The sequence below is a fragment of the Oreochromis aureus genome, unplaced genomic scaffold (genome assembly GCF_013358895.1).
Source record: "Oreochromis aureus strain Israel breed Guangdong unplaced genomic scaffold, ZZ_aureus HiC_scaffold_32, whole genome shotgun sequence".
NCBI lineage: Eukaryota > Metazoa > Chordata > Actinopteri > Cichliformes > Cichlidae > Oreochromis > Oreochromis aureus.
This window is the reverse complement of record NW_024108868.1, coordinates 443027-459084: the sequence shown is the minus strand read 5'-3', so window position 1 is coordinate 459084 and position 16058 is coordinate 443027. Positions and strand designations below refer to the sequence as shown.

General features: G+C 39.5%; 1 protein-coding gene across 3 annotated transcripts in view; it reads left to right on the top strand.

The window, feature by feature from the left end:
• Window positions 1-12437, top strand: part of LOC120436883 (receptor-type tyrosine-protein phosphatase S-like) — a 135384-nt gene extending 122947 nt beyond the window's left edge. For 2 of the 3 annotated variants that reach the window (XM_039607724.1, XM_039607723.1), the window contains exons 7-11: window positions 1513-1782; window positions 2182-2561; window positions 3932-4133; window positions 10483-10565; window positions 10656-12437. In XM_039607724.1, coding sequence (XP_039463658.1) covers window positions 1513-1782; window positions 2182-2561; window positions 3932-4133; window positions 10483-10565; window positions 10656-10760 — 1040 coding nt within the window. In that variant the 3' untranslated portion in view covers window positions 10761-12437. Of the gene's footprint in view, window positions 1-655; window positions 671-1512; window positions 1783-2181; window positions 2562-3931; window positions 4134-10482; window positions 10566-10655 lie in introns of all 3 variants that reach the window. The other variant, XM_039607722.1, reaches the window with a different exon arrangement.
• The last annotated feature ends 3621 nt before the right edge of the window (window positions 12438-16058 follow it).

The following is a 16058-nucleotide window of genomic DNA, read 5'->3' as shown; positions in this document are numbered from 1 at the left end:
CTGACGTTTTGGTCCTGCTGCATTGCACCTGCTCTGTCTTGTGCATGGAGCTGTCATGGATGCAGTCTGTGTGCGTGTCTCTCCAGCATGCTCAGATGAAGAGATGCCTGCCCAATCATGTCTGTTTTCTAACAGATCTACCTGTTTTTGTCTCTTTGTCTCTTTCTTGTCCTTAACTTCTGTATCCAATTCTGGGTATATTTTTAAGTTTTATTTTTTTTTTATTTTTTTTTTTATTGCTTTGGTTTGTTTTTCCAAGTTGCTTTGAACTTTGTTATTCGTGAAATGACCACGACTATTTACTTTTTTTTTAATTTCTTGAAATCATGCAAAAATGTTAACTTCTATCCAATTGTCTCTAGATGCTTTGAGTAGGGGGGATGTGGCCCACGAAGATTCCCAGTAATGATGTTACTCATTAAGGAGTGGAGGTTGTGCAGCAAATTTATCAATATTTATGTATTCATTCAAGTATTTAATTTGACATTTTCTTTCATATAGCATTAGATTTATTGCTGGATTTTCCCTCCTTCCCCACGAACCCTCTTCTAATCCTCTCTCCCCTGTCTTTTCCCCTCCTTTCCCACCCCCTCCCTTTTTCTCTTCTCCTTCTTCTTCTTCTTCTTCTGCATTCTGTCTGCACCCTGATGTGTAGGAGCGACAGACACATGTACATAAGTTTATTAACTTATAAACATGCACATACTACCTCACATATCTCTTTTTGCTCGCACTCGTTCTCTCCGTTCTGCCTCGTTCTCTCATGCTGTCTTGGTGTTCTTTACTTAAATGTGTCCGATGATCACTTTGTAAATGCCACAACACCTTTTTAGAACCCTTGATCCACTCCTGTCCACATTTCCTATTCATTTGACTACACACTGTATCAGTTTTGAATCCTATGTATTGTACAGTATGTTGTTGTACAATGTGGCTGTCCTTTGCTACATTGCGTTTCATTGTCTGGAAGAGAAGCAGAGCTGCCTCTCTCTCTCTCTCTCTCCCTCTCGCTCTTTTTCTTTGTCTCTCTGTCTTTAACTTTTCTATCCTTCGATCTGTCCCTCCCATGTCTCTGCTCTTATCTTGCTTCTCTCTGTCCCCCCTCACAGTTCTTCGTTCTCTTCTTTGTGTTTCTCCACCATTTTATCCCTCTTGAGTCGCCCAGGCATGCAAGTGACCTATGAGTTCAGTCTCTCGATGCATCTCTGTAAAAACCCTGAAGTTCATTCTCCCCCTTCCTGTTACCTCTCCTCTCCTTCTCTCTCTCTCTCTTTCTTTTTTATCTTTCTCGCCCTCTCTCTCTTTCTCTCTCTCAATCTCTATCTCGCTTTCTGCCTCGCTCTTTTTCTTCTCATTCTCTCCCCCCTTTACTCCCTTGCCCCTCCTCCTTCTTTCTCTCCACCTTTCTCCTTCTCACTCCCTTCCCCACTTTTCTCCTTCCCTTTCCTTAACCCCTCTCCCCCACCCCCGTCCCACTTCCTTTCTCCCCTCCCGACTCTCCTCCTTTCCCAGTGCGCCGCGTGCCCCCTCGTTTCTCCATCCTCCCTTCCAACCATGAGATCATGCCAGGAGGGAGCATCAACATCACCTGCGTGGCCGTGGGTTCACCCATGCCTTATGTCAAGTGGATGCTGGGTAATGAGGACCTGACTCCCGAGGATGAAATGTCGATTGGACGGAACGTGCTGGAGCTCAGTGGTGTCCGCGAGTCTGCAAACTACACCTGTGTGGCAATGAGTAGCCTGGGTATCATTGAGGCCAGCGCTCAGGTCTTAGTGAAGAGTAAGGGCCCCGGCAACCTTTAGACGCCTAAGAGTGTTTTTAATTTTAGCCTGAGAAAGTAGAAAAGTTCAGCTGTCTTCTCATATGTACTCAGCAGGGTTCTGGCATCCTTTGTCAGTGAAAGTGCAGCAATTTAAATAGTATAACGTAGCATCCTTAATTTATTAATCAGTGTATTTCAGGTTAAATGTTACTGTCACTGGACACTGCAAGTGCCACTAAAGAAAAGCAGTTTAGCAGGTCGAATCCAAATGTAATTTATGTTAAACAAAGCAACATTTATACTGTAAAAGAATCAAGTATTTCCACTAAATATAAAATGTAATTTCAACGCTGAGACCAAGAGAGTATTTTTCTTTTTTAAACGTGTAAATCACCTGCTGCCACTCTAATCCCCAGCTTTACCAAAGCCTCCCGGCACGCCCATCATCACCGAGACCACAGCCACCAGTGTGACCATCACATGGGACTCTGGCAACCCCGACCCCGTCTCCTACTACATCATTCAGTACCGAGCCAAAGGGCCCGACAGCAAGTATGAGACAGTGGACAGCATCACCACCACCCGCTACAGCATCGGGGGCCTCTACCCCAACACAGAGTACGAAATCAGAGTTTCAGCCTATAATACCATCGGCCAGGGGCCCCCGTCCGCTCGTGTGGAGGCTCGTACGGGAGAGCAAGCCCCCGTCAGCCCGCCGCGAAACGTCCAGGCTCACATTATCTCTGAGAACACTGTGATGGTCCGCTGGGAAGAACCGGAAGAGCCCAATGGACAGGTGAGATGAGGATTGGAACAGCTCTGTTTGATCTGTTATCAGTAGAGGAAAACACACATTTTTACATTTTCTTTTATCTGCTGGCATGCTTCTCCAGCTGTCAACCTGAAAAATGTTCTCAAAGGGGCGGTGAATGCCTGCACCGAGACCTCAGATACTCAACAGAAAAAAGTCCTTCATTTTTTCTGCTTTGTGTACTGTAACAGAGAGGACGGACGGACGGGCGGGCGGGCGGGCAGGCAGATAGATAGATAGATAGATTTATATCTTATTTCTTGTCTCCCTGGCTATGCTCTTCTCTCTAAAGAAGGAAAGGGTAATTGGACAGTCCTCTCTAAGTAGAGAGCGCCCCCTCCAGAGGCCTGTTTCCTTTTTCAAGCCTACCAACCTGCACCGCAGGTCCATAAAAGTACAAGACTGAAACTGAGTGCATATGAGGATTATGGATATTAAAGAGTAATAACAGGAGAGCTATACTTTATACTACCCATAAACTAATCCCACAGACGAGGAATATCGTGATCACATTTTAAATGCTACAATCTGATGGCGTCCACAGTATTATTTATTTATTTTATTGAAGCTTTATCAAGACCAAATGTAAAACTGCACCTTCTGTAATTTGTTGGACCATTTGGCCTGAAGTCAAACAATAATTCAGACACGATGACCTTGGCTGTGGGCGCCAGAACTGCCATAATGAATTAATTAAATACACTATTAAATAATTAATTAAATGTGGCAATAATTAATTAAAATTGGAAATAATTAATTAAATAAATATTTTGACACATTTAATTAATTATTTAATGGTGTATTTAATTAATTCATTATGGCAGTTCTGGCGTTCCATACTTGGCTGCCATAAATTCTTGTTTTGTTAAAAGATGGCATTATGGATTACCCCGGTTGTAGGACAGTGGGATTAGGTGAAAGTCATGTAATGCAGCGGTCCCCAACACCCGGGCCTCGGACCGGTACCCGTCCGTGAGTTGTTTGGTACCGTGCCGCGAGAGTTGAGGCTTAGGTGTGAAATGTATGGTTTTCAGGGTTTTTATCGGTTTTCAGCGTTATTTTGTTATCGTTTTTATCGTTAACTCGGTTTTCCTGGGTCTTTTAACGTGTGTTATGAATAAATCTTCTTTTTTTCGGTACCGATACTAGTTTTATTTTGTTGTATTTATCCGCGACACCTTAAAGGCCGGTCCGTGAAAATATTGTCGGGCATAAACCGGTCCATGAGGCAAAAAAGGTTGGGGACCGCTGACGTAATGCATCCCAGTCCCCGATGACCTTAAAATCCAGTCCCATTCAAAACAAACTCGGCCACACTATTCACTGGGTGGCTTTCCTTTTGCTATGTTTTGTAGGTGAAAGGCTATCGTGTGTACTACACCATGGATCCGTCCCGGCCTATAAACGAGTGGCAGATTCATAACGTCCAGGATAGCGTGCTCACTACCATTCCGAACCTGGTAACTTCAGAGACCTACACCATCCAGGTCCTCGCCTTCACCTCCGTTGGGGACGGACCCTTCTCAGACCCCGTCCACGTTAAAGTCTTGCATGGAGGTTAGTGCGTGAGCATGCATCAACATAATCATCGGTAGATGTTCGTGAGAGAGAATAAATTTAGCCCGCATGCTAGTGCATAGATAACAGCTAAGTAGCCATTTGCATTTACTTATGTGTGGATGAGTAATGGTTATTTTTTCAGACGAGCATGCGCAGCAGAGCACAAATGAGTAAGTACTCGTGATTATGTGCAAGTATACAAACCGCTCAGGAGCTTATTCGAGGAGCTTATGTAAAGTTTGAGTAGCAAGCCACTGTGAAAGTTTGACCTGTCAGAACATATGACTTCTTCAAAGTGAATAAATTCTACCAGCCGGGACCGAAGTGCGGAGATTTACGTGAAGGAAACAGGGATTAACAGCGAGAAATATCCCTCATGCCCCGGTGCTGATTGTGTCTTCGTGACAGCTCCTGAGAAGCTGCTAGGTTTATATGATGGGAGGTGAAAAGAGATGACAAAATAAAAAAACTGCAACGGTATTACTGGTTAAATTTCTGCGCCACTTTTACTTCTGCTCCATTGTTAGTCTCTACCAGTTTCTGACACATAAAGAAATGAAAGTATATGTAAGAATTCTTTCTTACATGTAAGTATATGTAAGAATTACTGTAAAAACCACAAACATTGTGGTTTTTACAGTAAAAAATACTGGATCAATTGTGCTAATATAGTATGTCAAAATGAAAAAAATAACTCAAATTTCAGATATTTGAGGTTGTGCTGATACCAAACAAAGCAAAATAAACAATGAAATATAGAGGTAAAATCAAAAGTAGTCAAAAACGGCCAATTATACCCTGGACCCCAGAGGGTTAATGAACAGACCAAAACGAAGACACCAGTTGTCCCCCTTTCTGATTTTTTGATCACAAAACTTACAATTATTTGCAACTTCAGATGGTTTGTTATAAAAATGAATGTGCTCTGTACCAACTGTCTTTTAATGGCCCACACAAGCAAAACAGAAAAAAAATAAAAATCATTAAACCAGGAGTAACCTAAACTTAGAGTCAGCCTGAAGATCCAGTCCAGCCAGTGCTACACAGGTGAAGATGTTTGGACACTTGTTGTGATTTTATTTTTTAATCCAAGTGCAGTAGATAATTCTGGTTCACAATAAAACATAATGAAATAGTTTCCACCCACTCTTGGAAAAGTGGCAGATAATAATGACACATTTAGATTTTCAGGTCTTTGTCTAATATATGTATTTGTATGTTGTGTGTTTATTGAAGTTTTCACTACAAGAACTGGAAAGAAAAGTTTTAAAATCAGGTCTCTACTATCAAGTTAGCACACGTTTAATACAAACATGTGTTTGTGTCATTGAGAAAAATACTTCAGGACATTGTCACAACTGAATATAAACACCTACATTCAAGCACAGCTCGTTACATCTGAATGAACATAATGTCCAGACAATATTTAATAAAAGTAAAAATAGGTGCAGCTCAAATTTAAATTAGTTTGGGACAATACCCTGAGTATCTTCTCTCATATTGCTGACTAAATCTGTGCACCTTAATGTTTGTACCACACAGTTATCAATTACAGACACTTTACACCTCCACACTCTGTTTTGCTGTACTTTCCACAACTTTTCATGCACTTTGTAAATATAGAGAACCTGAAAAGACATGGAAATAAATTAATAATTAATGTAATAATTAGTAATTAATTGTATGACAATATTAACCATTCTTAAAACAATTACACATGAGTTTTTTAACATCAACAAAGTTTAAATGAAAGAATAACTGATTATTTGATATTTTGGGAAACAAATTTTAAAGTAAAACTAGTATTTCTAACTGAACTATGAAAGCATGAATAAATAAAATGAATGCAAACGATTTACAGAAGAAATTGAAAACTCAATAAAAACAATTTTTAAAAATTTGAATTCAGAATTTAAAAAAAATGATTGTTTTATTTCAAGTTATTTAATTTCCTTTCTCAAATATTTATTAGATTTGCTTTGTCATCCTGATACTCCACACATATGTTTCTAAGTTTTAGCTCATATAATGATACCATTTACACCATTAATGCTTCTTTGACTTAAAATAAATAAATAAAAAATATTTTTTTAAAAACACACAGTTTAATCTGCTCTCTCTTTTGTTAGATGCTCAGATAAGATTAGTTAATCCAGATGAGTCTGGGTCAGCTCGTTGCTCCGGAACAGTTGAAATCTAGCACAACAACAGATGGGGAACAGTCTGTGATGATGGCTGGGACTTAAATGATGCTGAGGTGGTCTGCAGACAGTTAGACTGTGGAACAGCTCTGAATTAGTGATGGTAAATTTGATTCTTTTTACTGAATCGAGTTTTAATGAGTCACTCACCAAAGTGAATCGGGTTTTTGAGTCATTTGAGTCACTGAGTCAGTTGACCAGAGAGTGCAAAAAAAATGTACATTTTCACTCAAACTTAATTTGTTTCTCTTTTAATGTATATCCTACTGCTAAGATGAGTGATTCTTAAAGAAAACAACTATTTTATATAGCAAAAAAGAGCAAAAGAATTTCTAAAGGAACATTTCTTTTGTTTATTTTTATTTTATTAGTATTTTCCTTACATGTGTCAAATATATATTTTCTCATCTAAATGTCCACTGAGCTGTGAGCCAGGGGGGCGGTAGTGCCTGTAACATTGGTTGCCAACCAAGAAGAAGAAGAAGTAGCTGCGAGCCAGGAGGGAGGGGTGAGTGAGTGAGTGATTCGTTCGCTCTATGATTCAGCACAGGAGGGAGGGGTGAGCGAGTCATGAGTGATTCGCTCGCTCTATGATTCAGCACAGGAGGGAGGGGTTAGCGAGTCATGAGTGATTCGCTCGCTCTATGATTCAGCACAGGAGGGAGGGGGTGAGCGAGTCATGAGTGATTCGCTAGCTCTATGATTCAGCACAGGAGGGAAGGGGTGAGCGAGTCATGAGTGATTCGCTAGCTCTATGATTCAGCACAGGAGGGAGGGGTTAGTGAGTCATGAGTGATTTGTTTCCCCTACGATTCAGCGCAGGAAAGGAGGGGTGAGTAGCTCAAATGTGCTGTTAGCATGTTAGCAGAGCGATGCTACTGTGAACCGAGGAGCTATTGTCTTGATGTGAGCTTCTACTCAGGGTTTTTCTTCCAGTTCAGAGCAGAAATGTTTTGTTAAGATACTGGATGTTGTGTTTTTCTTCACAATTTGAATTATAAGCTAGATATATTTCTACTAATGAAATTAGTTTGCTAACAGCAACAGGGATGAGTCAGTGAGTCAGTTGCGCTTGTGAATCATGATTCACGAGTCAGTAAAGTGATTCTCGAGTATTGAACGATTCGTTCATGATTCGCGCATCACTACTCTGAATGCCACTAAGTCCGCTCATTTTGGTGAAGGAAGAGGACAAATCTGGCTTGATGATGTGGCCTGTTCAGGAAGTGAAAGTTCTCTAACTGAGTGTCGACATGGAGGATTTGGTTCACACGACTGTAGACATGATGAGGATGCTGGTTTCGTCTGTTTAGGTGAGATGCTTTTCATCTCATACACAGTATTCAGTAACAAAATGGTCCATGCAGCTATAATCAGGACAGAAATATGTATGTTAATTATTATAATGTATACAGTGTTGCTTTTTAGCTTCACTTCCGGTTCTTTTCCTCTTTTGTGTTAATATTTGTTTATTTTCCTCTATAGAAGCCTGCATCTCATTCCCTATCACTGTCTGTGTATTCATACTTTATTCTCCCCCAAAGGGAAGGAGTTTGTAATTGTTTCTCTATTTGTTAGCAGTCTGTAGCATCCCCGGTTGAAAAGATGGTCTCTCAAACTGATGGTTCACAATCCTTTTATTAAACAGCCGTGTATGTGAACACACCGTAAGAGCTACAACATACAGAATAAAAGACTATTAGTAAATCAAACAGTGTGTTTCCTTTAACCTTTTGAGTTATTCATTAATCACAAAGTAATTATCTTTAACCTACATAGCATATAACAGTGAAACAAATTTGCATATAACAGTGAAATTGTTGCATCGCTGCCTAAACCTGACGACATATGTTAGCACCCTCTAGTGGGTGAAAACTTAGCCTTTATGCTTAGTAGCGGTCAGCAGCTATATGCTCCGTAAAACAACAAAGTACATATCCACAGGACAAACTTTGTTACAAACCTTGTTCCCTCATCAACCAGGTGCTAAGGAACTGCTTACAACTCAGGATTGCACCTTAATAGCTGTTTTCTCATATTCTCGTCCATTAACTATTGAGCACACCTTCTCTCTGTGCATTAAAACTCGCGCTTCTGCTATATAATTTATGCCACTTAATTTACGGCATCTTGTCGCTCTGTGACTTTCAAAATAAAATCATCCGCTCCAACAATATAATAGCCACTCATAAGTTAACAAACTACTTTACAAAATATTAATGAGGTCATTTACACAGTCAGCGTCCACAGTTTACAAGATGTGATGTGATGGTAGATACCAATGACAGCTCAAGCTGATTTAATTTTTATAAAAATCAGGTCACACCTAATGTGAATGTTACGCAGAGAGGCGCAGTGAGGGGAAACATCAGACTTCACTCTGTCTTAACTGAAGTAATTGCTTTATTGTCTCTTGCCAATATCATGCACATACAGACAGCAACTTCTCAAAATGGCCCCCAATCCATTTCCTGCTCCCTTTAAATACTCTAAAGACCACGCCTTCTCAATTCAGACTGGCCTATAAAAGAGCTGCAATTGAGGCAGGCCTCCTCTTTACTGGGAAAACAAGATGGCCACCACAGAGGTAACCTGCAAAACACTTTGTTACATGAATGCTTCCCAAGAGTGAAAATCAGTAAAAACTTAATATTACCTACAATTTTTGTATGTCTTCAAACCTCACACCAATACACTAGGCATTTGGGATCATGAGTATTTAGGTTAGCTAAGCACTTGATCTTGACCTTCACTGTTCGAGTCCAAGGTCAAAGTTGACCTTGAACAAGAAAATGTCCAACAACCACATCAATATATCATATGAAAAGGCCTGAAGAGATCTGTTACAGCATCTTTGAGATGCCATAACTGACTGACATTATCATAAAGGGAGGCTGATATCAACAAGGCATGATAAAAAATGTTTCGGTACAGAACTTATCCATCAGGGGAGATGTGCTCAGATTTTTACAACAGCCAACAAAGGCTCTCTTTTTGGGGTTTGTTCTGTCTTAATGTCTTACATTTGGATGCTCAGTTGATGTAGTTGAAAGTATTTAGATGTTGTTATTTGTTTCTTCATTACATTCAAATTACTGAGTCAGCACAGAGGATTTGGGAGAAACTACTGTGGACATTATTGTGATGCTGGTGTCATCTGTTTAGGTACATCTTTCATTATCAAAGCCATGTTGTTATAATAGATTAAACTCCAATTTTGCTTCATAATCACCTGCACAAATAATGAATGACAATCGCTACCCCTAGCTTCGTAGCTCAGAAACAGGAGAAAAAGGTTGGGAAACAAAAGGCGGCTCACCCCTTCGGCTTCAGCCTATGCAGACATAAGCACTGAACCTATTTACACAAATCTGGCGGCTCTCAAAGAGGGCACGCTCACACATACACAGAGAACATGAAAAGTTTGGAACCCAGGGCTGGGTCTGAGTCCGCTGTCAATCTGATCACTCTCACACTTGCTCGCTTCTCTCTCTCTCTCCTCTCTCGGCAGCTGTTGGAGCGGCTTTAAACCCAGTCACATGATCCATGAACCAATCAGCAGCCCATTGCTCTTCCTCAGAGAAAATATCCTGCAAAGGTTCTTAAATCAAAGTACATAAACACACAGGAACAGCTAACACAGACTTCTTATGGCCACGGGCTGTAACACCCACACCTGTTAAGTCCCTGAAAATTCTTGATATAAAATGTTAATTCCTTCACAGCACAATGAATACTTTTGTTGAATCTTTCAAAATCAAGCAGAAACTGACTTTAAGACCATTTAGATCTTATAACTGTGACTAAACTGCTGAAATAACAAAATATTGTTTGACTGTCTAAAGATTTCCAAACTTATCTGTAGGTAGTTCTTTAGTGGCTGCTGTTCAGTCTGAAGCAATGTGGCCACCATATTGGTCAGATGGAGTCACGCCTCTTAAACGCTGCGTATATGGAGTGTCTAAGTGTGATGTAGTAAGGTTGTGGGTGGGTGGGGTGACTTCTACACGCAATTCACTGGCAGCCCATTGTTTCATAATCTGTTCATGTTAACATGGATGATTTATGAGGTTTTTCACATAATTTGTTTTAAGTTTTTTAAAACCAGCAATGTTTGTTTCATGATGACTGATCTCTTTCCACAGATTCAATCATTCCAATCCTGAGATGTGTTTTCCTGCCACTGATTCTGCTTTTGGAGAACATTGCCCTTCATTTCTACTATAAGGTACATCAGAGTGAATAAAAGCATGTATGAAACAGAGTAGTAGCTGAGAAGTGTAGGAACAGTAACATGGATTGTGTCCCGTCTCTCCAGGTCATCAAAAAGCAGAAATCAGACAAAAAGGAGAACGATGAGACGGATGTTTCCAGAGATGAAGAAGTGGAGGCCGAGGAGGAAGCAGTCCAAGAAATAGAATAGAAACATAGAAACAAACAGACAAGTCTAAATTTTTGTTGGAATTTAGATTTAAATAGTATAAATCTTGTTTAATTATGTTTGTTTTAAATGTCTGACACATTACTGCAGCGACTCTATTTAACCTGCCTTTACTGTCCAGTATAAACTCTTAATAGCATGACTGTGAATTAAATTTGAAAATAATGCTTCATCCTCTCCAGTCCTCACTTTCTTACATCTTCCTCCATCTCTGCCATTGAAGTTTTCACACATTAAGTTTTTTACTTCTCACTAAACTGTATCTTTGGCTAACAGACAGAATGTGTGTCAATCTGCACATAAACATGTTTTTATGTTTGGTGATATTTTTGAAAGTCTTTCAAATTATCTGCCGCTTACAAAAAAATTCCTGCAATTATAGCACCATATATTGGCAGAGAAAAAACCAAAAGACAGTAAAAAGTGTTGTTTATGCTTTGAATCATCATCACGCCTGGAGGAGTTTTCCTGGAAACTACTGAAGAAATCAGAAGAATGCTGGCTAAGAGAGTTCAGGCTTTGCTGATCAATAAAGTTGATCACCAAATATCAACTTTCATGCACATTAGAATTGTACAAACTGTTTTTTCCTCATATACTGTGTTTGTATAAAGAAAAGAATTGACTTAAGATGTTTGCACAGTACTGTAATAATGAACATGAAGCTGTCTCACAATCATGCAGCTGACAACTTAAAATACATAAAGTGTGAGAAAAGAGCTGACAGCAGACACAGGAAGTCAGTGAGAGAGATAACAGTATGAAAGGTTAATAAACCTGAGATGTTGTGATTGTGTAACGTTTGACAAAAACAGACTAAATGCTCGGCCTGAATTTGGTTACATTACTTTCATTTTCATCAAAGTCAACTGCAGGAAATTAAAAATCAGTTTTATTGTTTTATTTATTTTGTATTCTACAAAATAAAACCTCAAATCAACTTTTATTAATTCTTAAAATTTGGGGGACAAATTTTTATCTATGACTTTCTGATGGTGAAAAAATCTACACAGATATATGAAAATTTCAAACCACCTCTCACCATCAATAACACAAAAATACTCTTTGACCACCCTTTACTTTGTTGGGATATGATCACTTCAGGCTGGAGGAGGTCAGAGGGACCTATTAAACCTCCTGACAGATTATATCAGCCCTGTGTTTGACTCCGTCCTTGTGGCTCACAAATCCTGTGGTACATATGTGGTGTTTTTATTCCACAACCATCTGCAAAGGAAAGAATCCAGGAAAATATACTGATTTCTGTCTCATTTCAGACACAGCTGATCCAACATGTGGCTGTATTGCACTCAGTAATTGTGACACAGGATCAGTGAAATTTCTCACATCATGAGCCCACTGAACAACATCTTTTGTTGTACTTCCTGTATTTTCCTGCTGCACTCTGAGCTCTCACATTGCTACTGCTATAAAATGGCAAAGCTACACCCCCTGCTGTTCAAGATCAACACTGACAACAGGACTGTATAAAAATCTTCATTCTCGTGCAGTTTTATTTCCTATTAGCACAATAAATACTCTTTCTTTTATTACCTGGTTAAAGAAGGTTTATTAACTTTATGACTGCTCATGACTGCTTTTCCTACCTCATGAACTTCAGGGTCCGCCTGCTTGGCTCGGGTCAGCATTCACTGAGATTTATCTCTGGGTTATTGGGTAGCTTAGCATTAGTATGCTGTCTGTGCTGAATCTTCCAAAGAGTCAAAGTTGTGTTAGCAGCACAATGCAGTTGTTTCTCTCCTGGGTGCAGTTTCCACTTTAAAACTTTTGTGTAATAAAATATAAATAAAATATTCATATCCACACTGTAGACTGTGCCTTTATTTCCACCTATTATACACAAACTGAAATCAGCTGATTGTATCAAACAAATAAGCAGAATCGATAGGCAAAAAGGAAGTATAAAAAGTGGTTTGAGCTTTGAATCATTCATCAAGAAGCCTGGAGAAGTATTCCTGAAGACTCCATCCATCCATTCTGTTGGGTTCAAAAATATTGGGAAGAAAACACAGGCGGAATGCAAGTAACCACACTGGTCCAAAAGGTAAAGACGATGATTTTTAATGAAAAGACACGCGTGGGAGAATGAGCTGACTCTGTAAGCAGAGAGCCCCACAATCTCGTCCTCCGAACATCAAACTACAGTTTTATATGCATCAGAGTATATTTAGTGGCGCCCCCTCATTGCGTCATCACAAAACCACAAATGTTCTGTTTGACAACTCCAGACACAATTAAAGAACATCGTCTCTTCGCCTCCATGCAGATGTTTTCCCCACACCGCTGTCGCTATCGCTGGAATCAGCCGATCGGTTTCCTAAAACAGCTCGGTCGCGTACGCCGGCACTCTTACAGTTATAGCAGAATTAAATCTGAACTCTTTACCACAAAATGAGCCTACTACTATGTGTATGTATGTATGTGGTTATGTCATCACCACAGGTGCACTTTGTCTCACCTCTCACCTTCTCCCCAGACAAAGGCCAGCACATACACAACTGAAACTGATGTGTAATATATTGAATAAATGTCTTACATAAATGGTACTACTTAAAACTTAATCAAAGAATGTAAACAAATAAAAGATCATAAAAATAACCTGATATACATGTCTTGTAAGCGTGTGTTGCGATCCTTCCACAGCTCCAGTCAAACTCACAGTAGATTGGCTGGTCATAACGCCAACCAAAAGTTTTTGACCCTCACTTGACCAAGGAGCGACAGCTCTTTAATAAGCACAAAATGCAATTATGTATAAATGATTATAATCGTTTTCATAACAGAAGTTCCAACAGTTTCAAAAGTTGCCAATATGTTCGCTCCTCCAGATATAGTCTAAAAGCAACCCCAAGCAAAACAATTTAAACTTTCCCCTATAAATGATCCCTCTAACTAAGTGTGTGTGTGTGTGTGGTTACGTGTATGTCTATGTGCTAACCACAATTGCACCCCATTTCACCTGCCGACTAGCTCCTCAGAATAACTTTCACTCAGACTCTGGTTTTGGTTTCACTTCCTGCAAAGCATGTAACTTCAAAAAACATGTAACTTCCTGTCTTATTTTGGCACAGAGTTACTCTGCGTGGGGCCTTTTCTTTCACCATGCCGTCTGCATATAAACATTTAAGATTATAAATTCAACTCAACAGTTTAAAGTGGTTATAACTGCACCTGTAATAAAAACTTAATTGGGTGCCAATATGTTTAAACATCTAAATGCAATATCACTCTTAATAAATGCGTCAATGCAGATGCTTGTTATATGATTATGATGCAATAGCAATAGCAAAATAATGAAACTAGAAATAGTAAAATGAAATAATAAAAATGGCAGAAAAATAACACCTCAATTCCTCACAATTCGCTTCCGCTTATCCTTTTCAGGGTCGCGGGGGGTGCTGGAGCCTATCCCAGCTGTCATAGGGCGAGAGGCGGGGTACACCCTGGACAGGTCGACAGTCTGTCGCAGGAAGACTACTAAAAAAATTAGAAGAAAGTTGACTAAGCGAGTTCAGTTCCACGTGGAAACATTTCTCCCACTAAAAACGCTACGTCCGGATGAACAGAATCAAACTTTGGGGATTTACTTACCTTGATGACTGAGCACGCATCAATACATCTTTTGTTGTACTTCCTGTATTTTCCTGCTGCACTCTGAGCTCTCTCACTGCTTCTGCTGTAAGATGGCAAAGCTACGCCCCCTGCTGTTAAAGATCAACACTGACAACAGGATTGTAGAGAATTTTCATTAGCAGTTTTATTTCCTATTAGTACGTTAAATACTTTTTCTTTTATTACCTGGTTAAATAAAGTTTATTAATTTTATGATTGCTCATCATTGATTTTGCTACCGAGTGCCTCACTCATGTTATTGCCTGGCCCTAGACGAGTCGTAACACAGAACAATCGGGTGTTCTGCATCAAATTTGATGCCACACAAATTATTTGTGCCACTCCAAAAAATTATTTCTGTCTACTATGAGATAAAGGAGAACAACAGCCTGATACCTGCAGGCCTGACAACACTCCTGTAACACCTGTAACATTCAGCAGTCACCTCATTGTTCTGACAAACACAACAAAACTATTGACTACACTACACACTAACTACACAAGATTTGCACTAAACAGACACCTGAGAGGTGTGATCCACCGGTGGTGATATTTTGTGAGTTCATGATTTAACAATCAGCTCTTTAAACCAGGCCTGAAAGATTGAAATTTAAAGTGCTATGAAATATTCTTACTGACAGGGCTCTAGACTAACTTTTTGACATGGGCGGACCGGTGCGCCTAACTTTAAAAATTTAGGCGTACCAGCACAAAAGTTAGGCGCACTCAAATTTTTCAACCGCATCGCTTAACACCGCAGTTTTACATGTGCACTTTCTTTGGGGGGGAAGTTGCAGTTCATACAGACAATATTAATTTCTAAATTATTAACTAACAAACTTGTGCTTAAAGTGCTTTGTCAATATTGTAGAAAATGTTAAACTTAATCATCATCTTGGCCTGACGACCTGTTTGCTGTTGCATGCTGCTAAAAGGCAGTGGGGAGAGGGGACACTTGGGCAGTGCATTTATTGCAGCATATAATGTGTTTTCTGGATACACTGTGCTTTTTCAGTGTTGAAAGATTGATGGCACTGTGTCAGAGCAGTGGCTATGAATTTCAGACGGATCAGTCCTTAACTTAACAAAAAAGTTATCAATAGTTCTTTTCATCTTTTCTTATTACCCACAGCTACATCCACTTCTGTCGGGCCTAGGCTGCTCACTAGGGCTGGGTATCATCACTGATTTCTATAATCCATTCGATTCCGGTTCTCAAAGTCCTGATTCGATTCAATTTAGCCTCAGACAGTCAGAAATATTATAATTCTGATCATTTATCAGTACTGATACACATGAGACTTCATCAGAATTGTGAACATCACAGCAGATGCCTTTGTGTCAAAGTAACTGAGAATAAAACACAGAAAAACATGAAGGAGATTTTCCTGGTCTGGCTTTTTATAGCAGATAACCTTAAAAATATTCTGCAATATTCTGTAATTTTGCACAATTTTAAAAAGTTTACATTTCTTCAGTATTGAACAGCAGAAATTAGGCTTTCTTGTCCGAGGTCATTTAAGTGAAAAAAGAAAAAGACAGCGCTGTAAACAATGGTAGACTGGTGAGTAATAAGTGAATGAATAATGCAGAAAACAGAGATTTGAGACGGGAAACTGTTCTTGAAGTACAGAGAGAGAGAGAGAG